Here is a 16952-nt window from a genome sequence, read left to right as displayed (position 1 = left end):
GGTATATGAAACTACATCTCACTCAGGCATTTCATCGAGCAGGTGGACTGCTCTAGTAATTTTTCCATTTCTCATCAAACCACAATTCGAATTCTGTTCTTGCTACTGATAATCGAGACACTAACCTGCAAATCCAATCCAAAATCATAACTAATAAGCACTATCGGCATCAACAATTCATAGTGTCTGTGAATTCAATTCGAAATCACAAAACATCTAATGATTATCAAATCGAGATGCAAATTGCAGTTTTTAAAATCGATTGAAGGTTTATACACAAATGAAATCACAAATGAAAAAAAATGAATTAGAGGGATATCGATTAAAGGGATACTGGTGAAGGAGTCGTTGATCGCTTGAGATGCCAATAATAGAGTTGTGGGGTAGTTGGCGCTGAAAGAGATGTCAGTGATCGCTTCAGGAATCGGAGTCGAGCAGGGTAGGAGCACCAATCTGTGACTAATTTGATTCACTTGAGTCATCATCGTCGTCCCCATATTTCACCCAAATGGCATAGAGAACTGGTGGAGAAGTGATGAATGGAAAACAATGATTGATTTTAAGTTCACGGCCTAGCTACTTGAAACAATGTATCAAACTAGTGTTTGTGAGTATTGATCTGCTGCCTTTGGATAATCAAATATGTCATCTGATATGTGTATGTATATAACTAAAGAGTGTTCAAGGGAGCTGTGACAAAAACTAAAGAGTTAAGAGTTTCCGACATCGTTGGTGGGATAAGAGATGAAGGCAAAACTTATTCTATAAAAAGGGAAGTCAGCTCCTTTGAGAATCAAACCCAGCTAAGTTTGGGCTAGCCGGCTCCTTTGAGCTGGTGGGTATTATAGAGTTAGCTAAGCTGACTTGGTCCGATTTGGGTCCGAGTTGGAACGAATTAGTCCGATTTGGACCGTCTTTGACCGATATTGACCAAGGCCGATTAACTTACCCGATAATGCTTATTTGTAAGCGGTTGGAGTCCGCCAAACGTCTAGATGCCGATTGATCGGCCGCCTAGATCGATTTTTGTACAACCATGGATTATACTGATTTTTGGTTTGAAATTTATTGAAAATTAATAACATTAATTATCTCTGATTCCATTGAACCATTCAATCATCATACAACTCCTACATTCAACTTTACTTTATATATATTGTCACCAATACTCCATTCAATCCATATTCAATCATAATCACCCTCTTTTCAAATCCTACTAAACTTTGTTGTATGCACCCTTAATTGTCGACATGGTAAAACTCCTCATGTTTCCTAATTATTTAATATTATTATCAGAATGTGTTATTCATATAAACAATTGTTTGGCTCATGTCATGTAAAATTTGATTTCTCGTCCCAAATACGTCGTTATATTTGTAGTGTTTTAGGTGAAACGAAATGTAAGTTGTCACTTTAATCAAACAAAATTATAACAGCGACATTTTATTGATTCTTCTTTTTCAATCCCATATAATTATTCCTGAACAAACTTATAAAATTATGAGTTTAATCATTTTGTTAATCAAAGAAAACCTTATGTTGAAGTTATGTATATGACGTCTCTTAAAGCAGAAATTATAAGTTGACTTTTTAAGCCAAAAAAATTCACCACCGCGTAGGTCATCGACGACTAGCTAGATTAGAGTGTGCACTAATCAACACACACATGCATGCACCCGCGGAATTAAGCTAGCTTTTTGAAAGAGTGCATGATCGTCGCACCTGATTCCATGGGTCAACCCCCTCCCCCGCAACACATACACACAGAGATGCACCCTATATAACGTCCAAAAGCTCCATGTTAATTCTTACAGAAATCTAAAACGGATTTCAGTCTCCTATTAAAGACCTTCTAATCTCTCCCTTCTCCATAACATTCACAACAATGTCGAAAATCGTCAGAGTACTCTTCATGGTGGTCGTTTCCATCGCCATAACCATCGTCCTCATCACTATTGCCTCTGTCGGTGACAACCACAAAACCTCACTTCCCAGCAAATCACTGCACCTGAAACCGTTTCCGAAAAGGGTAAGTCGTTTCCTAGCTGAAAACAACCCTAGAGCTGCAGACCACTGCAAGAAAGATGATGAGATTTGCTACATCTTAGAAGGCAAAAACTCGACTTGCTGCAACAACAAGTGTATGGACATGAGCGAGGACAAACACAACTGTGGAGCATGCAAGAATAAGTGCAAGTTTACCAGCTCGTGTTGCGGAGGAGAGTGCGTGAATTTGGCTTATGACAAGCGGCATTGTGGGTCGTGTGGTAACAAGTGCATGCCGGGTGGTTATTGCATATATGGACTCTGCAATTACGCCTAATAAAAACATCATTATGTCATTTTGATCGATATTTAATTACATGTTGTCATCATTTATATATTCTGTAACAAACAACTTCTAGCCCAGAGTTATCTCTAACTCTCGTGTCTGGTGTCCTCTTCTGTCCTTAAAATTGAGGATTCAGGTATAGATTTGCCTTTAAAAAACATATTATTGTGTAAATATGTTTTTTTTGTGTGTATATGTGAAAACATTAGATCAACTTGTTGAGATATAGACTAATTGTTTTTGGACTTTTAGCCTTAACGTGGGAGATTGGTGAGTATGTTTTGGACTTGGACTCGTATTTATTGAACTTGGCTCATACATATGCACTTTTAGAGTTGAATTAAAATGCTTGACGGTTGTAGGGTCAAAATCACATTTCTAACTCTATATATAGAATCTTGATATAAGTGTAACTCCATTCAATCATCTTTAGTTTTGTTCACATCTTTAATTTTATGTTTGTTATTCGAGAACCTAATAACCGACATCATATTTATAACTAAAGATGTTAATGCCACGATGATCAACAAGTTTGAATGCCACGATTTTGGCTTATTAAAAAGATTTAGATCGAATATTACTTTTACCAAATGAAATTAAACGAACCTTTGTCCGAGCATAAATCTAAATCGATGAAACATGAGGACCGGATTTTGTGAACAATATGATCAGCAAGAATGAACTTGAACCCCTTAGTGCATTTAACAATGGACTGGAACCTTTTGTTAACTTACCCGGACAATGTATATATACCCGGTAATTACACGAAGTTACAATATTACTTGAAACATATCGTTTAATGATCTAGAAAACAACTTGAATAACTCCTATTATTTTTAGAGCATTGGATATGAATAATATGTTATAAAATGAAAGAGATGTCACATCATCCATGATGGTAGGAAATGGTCTCCATGTTATCACCTATTAATTAATTTTTTTATAAAATCATTCCAATTCAGCAGTTAAAAAAATCTAAAACCAATGACATTTCTCGTTATTGCTCATCTTCGTTACAATGAGTTGTGTCTTAACACCCCTTAACGAGAAAGGGGGCGGTGTTACCTGTGTTATACCGGTCTTAAGAGGCATCACCTCAGCCATAACGACTCTTCTCGTTGCCCATACCGCATGTTATTAGTGTTCATGAATAATTTGTTATGCTCAAAAACTTAGGTCAATGTTGAGAAATTAATTAGCTTATAATACAACATAAAATCTAGATTATAAATGCGTATATATGTAACTAGGCTGAACACGGTCAGGCTTGCCTATGAGCAACTAATTCGTGTTTCATCGATTGAGCACCGAAGAACCTCTCAAACACATGATGAGTTACATATGATTAATTAAATAATGCATTATGATTATTAGGCATAATTGCAAAGCTTGTATATGTACACCAGGCATACACTTGTTGCCATATGACCCACAATGCCGCTTGTCATAAACCAAAGTCACTCACTCCCCTCTAAACAGGAGCCCGTAAACTTGTACGTGTGTTTTGTTGGTTAATTGGTTTTGATTCATAGGTTTAATAGGAAAATTTTATTATTTTAGGAAAGTTTTTTTTTATGTGTTTTATTTATGTTTGAGTATGACTCTTTTTAGATTAGTATAAATAAGGGTCATTGGTTTATTGTAGCAAAGTAGTAACTTTCTTTTGCTTATTAATAAAAAGCTTTTGGTTATTTTCTTTCTATTCATATGTTTTCTTAAGCATCAAGGTTTCTTTGTTTTACACTTGGTATCAGAACTAGGTGAAGACGGTGTCGGTTTGAGAGTCCGTTTCAAGAAAAGTGTAACCTTTCGTTGCGAGGCAGACACAACAGGAATCGGGTTCCGTTGAAGGGGGTGTGATTTCGTTTTGATCGCAAGCAACCTCGATTTTTCTTGATCGGGCTTGTTCTAAGGTAGAGAGAGACTAGCTAACTGGAGGCGCGGAATAAACAAACGAGAATACGTCAAAGCGGGTGACATTGATTCGGTTCGTTTTACGGGTGACTGAAGACGGTAAAGGTGGTCGTGACATTGTCTTGTTGTTCGGTGGAAAAGTGCTCTCGGAACAAGTTTGATTAGGTCGGGGTTGTCAAAAAAGAGAATAAGACGTTGATCGATTGAAATCAAAAGGCTGAAAAATCAAAGGGTTGTGTCTTACATTAATCGGACAACAATGATTAGTGAGGAAGAAAGATCAGTTTGTTCGTGATAAGGGGATACTGATGTAGGTGCGTGAAAAGCAGGCGGGAAGGATTTGTCAAAGCAATTAGCTTTGGATTCAGTTCGTTTGGCAGATTGAAACAAAACGGTGGAGCGGGTGGCTTTGTTTTCTTAGTCGGTGGAGATGCCTCTTTGAAGAACGGTAATCGAAACAAAGGAAGAGATTGGAGAAACAACACTGTGTAAACACTATGCCAGTGGAAGTTCAAATCAGATGGCTTTGGATCTGGCCGGTGAGGGGTCCTGAATTTGGGAAAAGTCTAGATGGTAATGAACGTATCAAACGGGATGCTATATTACATGTTACATGTGTTGTCAACAATTAAATGGTTTGAGAAAAGACTTTGGATGTGATCGAGGTAAAGGTCTGGTGTCCGAAAAAGCTTGAGAATCGGAATGAAAAAAGGTGATTAAAGGCTGCTGTGAACGAGTGGTATGATCAAACCAATTAAGGGGATGATTGTTGGTTAATTGGTTTTGATCCATAGATTTAATAGGAAAGTCTCATCTTTTTAGGAAAGTATATTTTTATGTGTTTTATTTGTGTTTGAGTATGACTCTTTTTAGATTAGTAAAATAAGGGTCGTTGGTTTATTGTAGCAAAGTACTAACTTTCTTTTGCATATGAAGACAAAATTTGGGTCGAAGACGATTTCTAGGTATTTTGAAAAGTCTTCTAAGTTTTTTTGGTCATCAAATTTACCATCAACTCCAATTTTATGGTTCTAAGCTCTAATTTAACTTATGGGCTTTTTAAGACTGAATATGGGTCTTTTAAAGACGGTTTCAAGGTTTCGATGATAGTTTTTGGTGTTTTTCAAGTCATCGAGTTTATTTCAGCTCCAATTTCATGGGTTTAAGCTTCGATTTAATCAAAGTTTTCTTCTATCTGACCTGCAAGAAGTTTGAAGTATTTCCTTTTGTTTATTAAGTAATCAATTTTTCTGAGTCTAATTTGATTTGCGATTATGTTTGATTTTCTCGGTTGTGGGTTGTGTTAGTCATGAATCTAATTTGGATTTGGTTCACTCTTGGAGAAGCTGGAAGATGGGTGGTGGTTGGCGGTAGAGGGATGGTGGAATGGGCGATTCTTCAAAAACAAGAACATAACATCTGACTTTCTTCGAGAATAAGAACATGAAGAAATGGAAATTGAAATCATTGGTATTTCACCTTTGGCCAAAATTTTGATTTGGACAATTTTCTGTTTATTTTCATTTGTGTTTTTGCATCTACTCTTGGATTTTTTTTCTTTTGTTTTTATTTTTTGAATCCATGAACTTCATATTTTGTAATTAAATCCTTTAATGGCTATATAACTACCGATTTTGGTTTTATGGGTTTGAATATGTTCTTTTCCTAAGTTTTGGTTTCGATTATGTGTTTTCTAGGTTTGATTCATAAAACAATATTTTACATTGATAGTTTAATTATTTCTCGGGAACTTCGGAGCGTTGGGACTTGCTTAAGGGGCCGGGGATGATACTGGGACCTCGGGGGGTTAAAAATAGCTAGAGAATAAGTAGAGAGTGAATGAGAATAGATTTTGTAAATAAAAACCTGGAGGTCTTGCTTTCTATTTATAGTAGCTGAAACCCGAATTACACTCGGCATAATCTTCAAGTATGTTGGGCGTACTACTCTATTAGCCATTACGCTGGGCGTACAATATAATACGATGGGTGATGTGCACAATAGTACCTACTAATTTTATTATTTATAACCTAACTAACTTAACTAACTAAAATGCACCTAGGCAATGTACCTAGTCGATTTATAAAATAGTTTGGTAAGTCGGGTGTCGATCACATGGAACGATGTTACTAATTAATATATTTACTACTAAATTAACTTAATTATTTACAAGCTAAAAGGGTTTTATCTGATTTTGCAAGATCAGACGAACTTAACTCAAATTCAATCAATAACTAAAAAACACTATTTTTGAGTTCGAATCCACTTTTTCTTTATGGTTAGATATCAACTATGGATTATTAAAGTTGGTTGTCTAATTTATATTATATTAGTAATTTAGGTCTAAATTTACCAATAATTAACTCATTCATGTAAAACTATGCATGGTCACACAATCAAACACAGAATTAGTTATGATTATGAAATTGCTATGTAAGATTTATTGTGCAAACACAATTATGGTCATAATTTATGCTCTCTAGCACAGCTAAACTTATTTACTTCAATTACTATCTAGAATTTTGGTCGATCCTAGCTCTAGCAATTCAATGTTCATCAAATCACTAGGTAAACAAGTTCATGCAGTTTAATGGTCACTAAGCTACACAAAACATGAATTCAAGTAACTAAGGAAACAAATGTTAACATGCTAGGTAGTAACAAATCAAACACAAGTAATTTACCAACTAAGGAAATCCATTATCAATAAGCTAATCCATAAGTCAAAAGCTTCATCTAGCTAAACAAGAGTAGCTAGATTCAGCTACTCATATCAACTATAAAGCAATTACAAATCAAATAACAAGACATGTTCAAGTATCAAACAAATAAACTTAATTATGACCTCTCACTCTTTTGGTGTTGAAAACCTTTTTCCAGATCTTCTCCTCTGCTAAAATTCGTCTTCTTGAAACCCTTTCTATCTCCCCCCAAAAAGTCTTTTAAATCGTAATGAACAAGGGTATTTATAATTTCCGATTTTTCCCTTTTCACGTCGTGGTTTGATGCTTCACGACGTGGTTTGAGAGGAATCCTTATCGGACAAGGATTTTGCTTCGCGTGTACTTATCTTTTGGAAGACTCATGCCACGTCGTGGCCTTCTAGTTCACGTCGTGGATTAGGTTGAATCCGTGAATTTCTTCATCTTTTGTACTCCAAGTCTCCAATGTTCCAAGTATTGTTAGTTTTGGTCCATTTCTTCGAAAATGCTTCACTTTGGCTGCAAGTAACAATTTATCCTTATAAGTACCATAATTCTATGCAAATAACCAAAATGTTAATAAAAATGTAAGTAAATATTCCCTAAAAATATGTATAAATATGGCAATATCAAAATACCTCACACTTGTTCTTTACTTGCCCTCAAGCAAATCCAATTATTTTTAAATTAAACCTTTATCACCAACATCACATAGAACAATCCAACTCCAACTCAGCCATTATGCCAAGACCTCAACGCATGCATTTGTGTCTAAAATGTTTCCTAAGTAACCCTCCTCAATTCTAAATACCCACAATCCTCATAAACACGCGCCTACTTCTTTTGAGCGATGCTTATTTTATGCAACCCTCCGAATCCATCCTCAGAACGCTCTCTAACCTCAAGGTACTTTTGTAAAGCCACCCAAGCATAAATAAACTAGAGAATTACAACTTTTAGAAGATACCACAATATGGAGCACTTAAATTCTTCACTTCTTGATATTTTGGTCTTTGATTTCTTTGAATTCACCAACTTTTTGTGTAATTTTGACATCTTCAAATTTTGAAACTTCAGAATTTTCGATCTTTGATCTTCATACTTTGATATTTTTATGCTCCAAAAATTCTTCAATTTTTCACTTTTTGGTAATTTCTCTCTCTTTTTTTTACATGTACTCACTTTTTTATATCACTCAAAAACCTACATGCTTAAGCAGGGGCGCTTTACTTCAACCTTTATTGGTTATGGCATAGCTTTCCTGGATACATTTCAGGTTTAGGCTGCTAAACATACCGTATTCCTCAAACTAAGCGAGGTTTTGTTTTTGTTCCATGATTTCACTAAAATAAGGGAGGCCACAAATGCATTATAACGTGTATCGGCTCAACTAAACATTTGAGCTCTTATTGAATCATCCCATATAACATTAGCAACTACAGTTCAAATTATTACTAAATCCAATTATTAAAAATTTTAAAATTTACCAAATTTTCTAGTAATTTTACTTTTTCTACCCCCTACCCCACACTTATTACATACAATGCCCTCATTGTATGCATAAAATAAACTAAAAGCAATAAAAGGAAGAAAATGGAACAGAATCCCCTGGGATAGTGGCGTAATTGAACTCCAAGAGTGTGGCTAAAATGTGCATCTCGAATGTGAACCTCTTCTGAACAGAAACTCGGACCTTGAACTCGGTACATAAATAAATGAGCCATCAAGCAATGAATTGAAACTTCAATATTCAATAAAGTGGATGAAAATGTGTAAAACGTGTAGAATAATGTGGGAAAGCATACGTCACATTATATAGTAGAGGAAACAAGCCATAAGAGTCTTCATAATGACCCCAAGAAGAAATGTGGCAAGCCATAAAATAAAGTATGCCAATGGCCTTCAGATTTGTGAAAAAAATTAGAAACCACGTCGTAGCGAAGAGGACCACGTCGTGGTGTTGCACAAAATCGCTTGTTAAATTTCTCATTTATATTAGCTCACGACGTGAAATGAGACGCCACGTCGTGAAAACTGGGCAATCCAGAACTAAGATTTCCCACTTCTTCATTCAGCTTGAGATTTCGACCAACGTCTTCAACTAGTTACGACACTTCTCATTTAGTACTCTAAAGATCCTTCCTGACTCTATCCTCTCTCTTTGACGTACCCCACACTTATTTCCAATTGTGGGCTTCAACTCTTGACTCTAGACTCTAACCGACTCTTGTGTAGACGTATTTACTTTCGATTTGACTCTACTCCCGAGACTCCTTAGTAATCTGAAATTAACCACCAAATAGAAATAAAAGGGTAACATAATAATCAAACAAAGTCTTACAAACCATAAGTTTAAAAACAATTCAAAAACCACACAAAACAAAACCAAATAAAAACTAAATGAAAACTAAGAAAAAGAAATCAATCATCATCGGTATGTCCTTGTACTCCACTATGTCCTTCTCCATCTCCCCTTGGTATCCAAAGCTCATCCCAAGTAGGTATGTACGGGAACTGTGGCAGCACGGCAGGCGGTCGAACCACGCCTATGTGAGAAAACATGGCCTCCAACATCTGCGTGTTGTAATTCATCCCACCATGGAGATTATCCAAATAGGACCCAACCCGACTTTCAAAGGGGTCGGTGGGCGTTCCTCCCTCATGCTGTTGAGCAGCACATCCTCTCTCAACTTTTCCCCGGGCTCTAACATTTCCTCTACGAGGCCTCGCTGGAGGTTGTTGCTTCGGTTGCTCCTCCTCTTGCTCTCCATCCTCCGGGGGTATAACATAGCCGCCCCCGACATTTACCACCACCGGCATAACTCCCAACACTTGACTCGACAATTCATTGTCGGGGAATCGGGTAAGGTTCCGAACAAAATTAGGTGATAAAATCCCATAAGACCGGGCAAGGAGAGTGACCAAATGTCCACCCGTTATCGGACTCCCTTGCCTAGAACCGGCCGCTTTCTTCCCCATGAACCTCGCAAGCATATATGGTAGATCACAACAAACCCCGAGAGTAATAATACTCCACAAAAAGAGCAAATTCTGAATGGATACCTTATCACCATGGTGCTTGTGGTTGATCGAAAAGGTGACAAGGCGATGAAGAAAACGATACACGGGATTCCGAATATGTGATTCACTAGAATCACGAGAATCATATGTGTGATTGGAGATAGTCCTCCAAAATTGGGCATCTAAAGTGTCGGGTGTAAAATCCCGAACACACCCAAGTAAAAATGGCACGGAGAATGGAGATTGAGTTTTTACTTCCATATAAATCCCCATGCGCCAAACAAACTCCCGAAGACTACATTCTCGATAAACCCCACCTAACCGGAAAACTAGCGCTCGTCTGTAATCAAAGTCCACAGTCCTCTCTTCAAAACTAACGGTAGCAAAGAACTCTATCAATCATTCCCGATAAACGGGTTCTTGAAGTGTAAACAGGTTCCTCCACCCATTACAAGTAAAAGAAAAATCATTCCCTTCATATACCTTCGTCCAAAAGCGCTCCAATTCTGAAATCATACCTACACCCTTAAGCCAATTCCAATTCACAATGGGTGCTATTGCAAACTCCCGATTATATAACCATCCTAACCGGTTCTCATATGTGTTCAATAATGCTCGAGAGATGTTTTGAGGAAACCGATACAATGGATGAATACTTGCCACATCAATCGGGTTATTCTCCTATTGAACAACATGTCTAGGAGCCATACCTAAAATCACAAATAAACCAAAACAAACAAAAGCACCCAATGTATTATAAAAAAAACGAAGATGAATTCTGTATGCCCAGATTACACGATGTGGTTTGGCGCTCCACGTCGTGGGACGCAGTCAGGACGTGGGGGCACAAATTAAGTATCATATAGTCAATATTCGACAAGAACAACACATGGGGCTTGTTTAATCTACTAATCTAAGACCATGCATCTATATAACACCAACTAATTTAGTCAAGTTGGGGACTTCTAATTTCTATACAAACCCTAACCATCAAAATGCATAAAAATTGGAGCAATGTCAACACTTAAAGGATGAAATACATACCAAATGGAATTAGAAGACAATAAAATGCAAGTGATTTGGAAGAAAACAAAGGAAATCGGCTGTGGGGTTTCCTTGTCGCCGTTCGTGTGCAATAAACAAATGAGGAAAAAGATTTATGGTCAAAGTGTTTATGGACTGGTCCCCCTCCTGTGACTTTTAAAGGCCACGTCGTGGATGGCTATACCATGACGTGATTTTATATTCAGCGAAAATGATAATGATCTATCTAGGCTCACGACATGGAGAACACTACCACGACATGATTTTAGTCTATTCATAAAATCGATTCAATTAACTATATTTGTTTATTTTAATTGTTTTTCACCTAATTCCAAAGTACCCAACAGCTAATTTTTTACCAATTAATAGTTTTTTTTCGATGATGACTTGATAACTTTCCTAATCAAAACTCAAAAACTAAAAAGAAAAGAAAATGCAAACCAAACTCGGGTTGCCTCCCGAGAAGCGCTTCTTTTTTATGGAGTCGTGAGTTGGACTCCGTGCTTCCTATGTTGATTCTTCAGATGAGTCCATCACTAGCTGGATTTTCTGCTCCTTCCATCGCCTCTTGTATGCTTGAACACGTCTAATGTATGCCTTTTTCAAACTTTCCTTTTTAGCCTTTGTCTCATCTATATCAAGCTTCCTTTTTGTTCCCAATTTTTCTTCATTCTGCTTTAGCTCAATAGGGACCTTTTCTTCCTTGATCATTGGAACTGTCTCCTTTGAAGTAGCCTTGTCTTCATCACTTGACACATCATCGCTTTCCTCACTTATCAAAGATGTTGGTTTTGTGTAAGCAATGACTTCAACGAGAAATGGAACAGATGCTCTTGGTTTAATGCATTTCACTTGATTAATTGTCTTGATTTCTTCCTCCATTTGCTTTTCCAATTCTTCAAGTTCATTGTCTTCATCAATATTGAACACTTCATCCTGAACATCACTTCCTTATAACCCATCTTGTATACCAAAATCTTCCTTATCATCACCAACCCTCAATGTAAGCTTGGATTCACGAACATCCACTAAAGAACCAGCAGTATTTAGCAATGGGCGACCAAGAATGATTGGGATATTAGCATCCTCCTTCATATCAATAATAACAAAGTCAACTGGGAAAACGAATTTCCTAATTTTAACAAGGATGTCTTCAACAATTCCCCTCGGATGCGTCACCGAACGATTGGCCATGTGGATGGTCATTTTTGTTGCCTTCATCTTCTGGATATTTAACTTTTGGTAGAACGAAAAAGGAATCAATTTTATGCTAGCCCCAGAATCGGCTAAAGCATAAGTTTTCAAATTGTTTCCAAACTCACATGGAAGAGTGAGGCGTTCGGGATCTCCCATCTTCTTAGGTAACTCCCCCAATACAGCTCTTGAGCTTTTCTCACTAAGAATCACTTTAGAATTCTTCTTCAATTCATGTCGAGTGTCTATTAGACCTTGTAGGAACTTCGCGTATTCTGGAATTTTTGAAAGTGAATCAATAAAAGGAGTATTAATAGGAACACCCTTTATTTGTTAAATAAACTCCAGATGTGCCCTTTACAGTGGACTAAGATGTGCTCGAGACGGGAATGGCAGAGGCGGTTTATAAGCTGGAATAGATACGGAACTTTTTTGTTCAGACCGGGCCCACGACGTGAGCATAGCGGGCTCACGACATGAATTGGGTATTCCAGCAGATTCTTCTATTTCGAGCTTTGGCTCCTTCGGCTTTGGATCAGGTTGCTTTGGTTCTACTTCTAGTGCCTCCAAAAACTCAGATATTGCCTCTTCTTCAGTATCAATAGCCATAACATGAGGTTGAACTTTCTTTTCAGGAAGTTGTGAAGATAATTTGTTGCTCACCAAAGTAGTGAATTGACCAACTTGGACTTCTAAACTATGAATCGATGCTTGATGATTTCTTAATGAAGATTGCTGGTCAATCATCATTATGTGTTGTTCTTTCATCATATTCATGTGTTCCTTTAGCACTACATTGGTGTCATCATGCCTTTTCTCAGAAGCTTCCATAAATTTGGTCAAAATGTTTTCCAAGTCCACTTACTTCTCGGCTGGTGGTTGCTCTTTTTGGTAGAATCCTCGGCTTGTCTGCTATTTTTTTTTCTTTTTGCCTCTTGTACTCATCGTAAGATAGCCACTCTTTCTTTGGTTTTCTCCAGTCTTCATCATACTTGTCCCACTTGAGTAGCAAACTTGAGCCTTCTTGTTCCCATATTCATCCAAATGGCAATATTTAGTCAGGTGTGGCCCATTGCATCGTTCACAACCAACTCTAATTGCATGAATTGATTGGTCCATTTAGGTCAGCCTTCGGTCCATGGTATTTAGCATTGCCATCATAGCAGCCATTTCTTCAGAATGTGCATTCCCAACTCATTTTACGCCTTCATTCCTTGTATTTTGGTATTCACGAGAATGCTTTGCAAATTCTTCAACTAATTCCTTAACTTCACCCGGATTTTTCTTTGTAAGTGGTCTTTGAGAATCAAGGAGTTGCCTTGTCATAACATTGACCCCGTCATAGAATATGGACACTTCTTGTTGGATGTTAAGGTCATGTTGAGGACAATTCCTTAACAACCCCTTGTAGTGCTCCCAAGCCTCGTAAAGTGACTCCCCCGGGTTTTGCTCAAAATTGGCTATTGTCTTCTTGAGTTTAGCTATCTTGGATGGTGGATAGAATTGGTCAAGAAACTGCTCACGCATTTGAGCCCATGTAGTGATTGTACCCGGTGGTAGTGCTTTTAACCAATCTTTTGCTGCTCCCTTGAAAGTGACTGGTAGCATCCTTAGCAAGACGGTATCTCTATTGACATTCGGGACATTGAAATAATCAGCAATGTCGTTGACTTCATCTAAGTGCTTAAACACATCCTCATGATCTTTTCCATGGAATGGAATATCCTTCAGTGCAGAAAGGATATGTCCTTTCAGCTCGAATGTGGCAGTGGCAGGAATGGCAGGTTGTACTAAACCTGAACCAACATCATCTCTAATTCTCTTTCTGTAAGCTCCCATGGACATTTCTTCAATGTTTGCCATCTCGTTCCTTGGCTCGTTTTCGGGTTCACTTGTATGTAATTCAAATTCAGGCTCGGTATTGTATTCGGATTCGGTTTGGACAGGTATCTGATCTAAGTTTTCAAGTTTGCTCTTGTTCTTTGAAGATGAACTCGACTCCTCCGTTTTCCTCCTCGACTTCTTTGAGAATACTGACTTAAGTTCTTGTAAGGGTGTCTTTTTTGGTGTCTGATCTTCTTTCACGTTCTTATCTTTCTTTTTGTGAAGGGCAGACTCTGGGTCTTCAAAAGGTGGCACCAAAGGTGTGTTAGAACCTCTCGTCATGAACTCCTGAAATAAAAACAAAAAATAAAAATGTAAAACTGAACTAAACTTTAAAAATAAAAATAAAAAATAGAAATCACAGTTTTCACGTCGTGGACGGATACTCCACATCATAATTTCTGTAACTAAAAATTTTAATTATGCTACAAAAATAACTTCTTACAGGTTTTACCCCACAAAAAGGATCGATTAATCTAAAGCAAATAATCAATAAACTAAGCTGTTCCCTGGCAACGACGCCAAAAACTTGATGTGCAAAATAGTAACCACTAATTTTATTATTTATAACCTAACTAACTTAACTAACTAAAATGCACCTAGGCAGTATACCTAGTCGATTGATAGAATACTTTGGTAAGTCGAGTGTCAATCACATGGAACGGTGTTACTAATTAATCTATTTACTACTAAATTAACCTAATTATTAACAAGCGAAAAGGGTTTTATCTGATTTTGCACGATCAGACGAACTTAACTCAAATTCAATCAATAACTAAAAAACACTCTTGTTTAGTTCGAATCCACTTCTTCTTTATGGCTAGATATTAACTATGGATTATTAAAGTTGGTTGTCTAATTTATATTATATTAGTAATTTAGGTCTAAATTTACCAATAATTAACTCATTCATGTAAAACTATGCATGGTCACACAATCAAACACATAATTAGTTATGATTATGAAATTGCTATGTAAGATTTATTGTGCAAACACAACTATAGTCATAATTTATGTTCTCTAGCATACCTAAACTTATTTACTTCAATTACTATATAGAATTTTGGGATCCTAGCTCTAGCAATTCAATGTTCATCAAATCACTAGGTAAACAAGTTCATGCAGTTTAATGGTCACTAAGCTATACAGAACATGAATTCAAGTAACTAAGGAAACAAATGTTAACATGCTAGGTAGTAACAAATCAAACATAAGCAATTTACCAACTAAGGAAATCCATTATCAATAAGCTAATCCATAAGTCAAAAGCTTCATCTAGCTAAACAAGAGTAGCTAGATTCAGCTGCTCATATCAACTATAAAGCAATTACAAATCAAATAACAAGACATGTTCAAGTATCAAACAAATAAACTTAATTATGACCTCTCACTCTTTTGGTGTTGAAAACCTTTTCCAGATCTTCTCCTCTGCTAAAATTCGTCTTCTTGAAACCCTTTCTATCTCCCCCCAAAAAGTCTTTTAAATCGTAATGAACAAGGGTATTTATAATTTCCGATTTTTCCCTTTTCACGTCGTGGTTTGATGCTTCACGACGTGGTTTGAGAGGAATCCTTACCGGACAAGGATTTTGCTTCGCGTGTACTTATCTTTTGGAAGACTCATGCCACGTCGTGGATTAGGTTGAATCCGTGAATTTCTTCAGCTTTTGTACTCCAAGTCTCCAATGTTCCAAGTATTGTTAGTTTTGGTCCATTTCTTAGAAAATGCTTCACTTTGGCTGCAAGTAACAATTTATCCTTATAAGTACCATAATTCTATGCAAATAACCAAAATGTTAATAAAAATGTAAGTAAATATTGCCTAAAAATATGTATAAATATGGAAATATCAATGGGCGTACCCTGACGTGTGGCATCAGACGTGTCGAACCTGCGTGATACGTTTCAATTGCGAGGAATAGGTGACGTGGCCAATTTCGGACCGTGAACACGAGTACGTTGGGCGTACTCCTATACGCTGGGCGTACTCCGAGTTTTCAAACTTTAAAAATTCATAACTTTCACGTATGAGCTCCGTTTTTTACGTTCTTTATATCCACGCGTAGGTGAGATTATACTCTACAACTTTCGTTTAGACTTCGTTGGCTAATTTTGACTTTATTTTTAAAGTTATATTTTTAACAGGTCAGGACAGGAAAAGTCCGTTAAAAATTCAAAACTTCTTCATCCGACGTCCGTTTTCGTCTGTCTTTTTACCGTTGTACTACTATTAATGAGACATTCGATACTTTTTTAGGTTTTTTCGGCTAAAAATCACTCGATCTTTATTTCGAGTTGTTAGTTGTCTATTGCTATACTGAAACTTAGAAAAAATCATAACTTCCTCATACAAAGTCAGATTTTGATGTTCTTTTTATGAAAAATCTCTGTTTAACGAATACTACGACTTTCATTTAGATCACTAAAGCTAAAAAATAGTTTATCGAAAAATCACTTTTTACGTCATACGGCGTCATGCCGGTTCTGTCGCGAAATTTTAAGGAGTCATAATTTCTTCGTTATAGCTCGGATTTCGATGAGGTTTCACCTAAATGTTTCTAATGAGATTATTTACAACTTGCAATAATATAATTTTACTTATTTTCAACTTTATATTTTCGTTAATTTCAATTGTTAACTTTTGATCGGAATCTCATAAGACTTCCCATCACTTTCTGAACGATTCTAAACATAGTTTTACTTCAGTTCTAGTAAAAACTATATGTTAGAACTCAGAGTTCATAATCATATAATATTTCATAATATTATTTACTTTTAGAAGTTACAAAACATGATAACTGAACATGTATGTTACAAATACCTCCTCCTTTTGAGGATTTCATCCCAGAAATTACATCGAT

At 36.6% G+C, this 16952-nt stretch overlaps 2 protein-coding genes and 1 non-coding gene across 3 annotated transcripts in view; 2 read left to right on the top strand and 1 right to left on the bottom strand.

Annotated features, from left to right (window-relative positions):
- Positions 1 to 16952, bottom strand: part of LOC145091632 (metal tolerance protein A1-like) — a 130517-nt gene that overhangs the window by 29168 nt on the left and 84397 nt on the right. The gene's annotated exons all lie outside the window — the stretch shown is intronic.
- Positions 1886 to 2323, top strand: LOC145095072 (stigma-specific STIG1-like protein 1). Its single transcript, XM_079033014.1, has one exon. It carries the CDS (start codon positions 1886 to 1888, stop codon positions 2321 to 2323), a length of 438 nt encoding a protein of 145 aa, XP_078889140.1.
- On the top strand, positions 13580 to 13686 carry LOC145096684 (small nucleolar RNA R71). Its single transcript, XR_013704054.1, has one exon. It is a non-coding gene; the product is annotated as a small nucleolar RNA R71 (small nucleolar RNA).

The sequence above is a fragment of the Lactuca serriola genome, chromosome 3 (genome assembly GCF_051521515.1).
Source record: "Lactuca serriola cultivar US96UC23 chromosome 3, Lser_US96UC23_V15, whole genome shotgun sequence".
Classification (NCBI taxonomy): domain Eukaryota; kingdom Viridiplantae; phylum Streptophyta; class Magnoliopsida; order Asterales; family Asteraceae; genus Lactuca; species Lactuca serriola.
The sequence above is the reverse complement of the archived record's forward strand: the minus strand, read 5'-3'. Positions and strand labels throughout refer to the sequence as shown.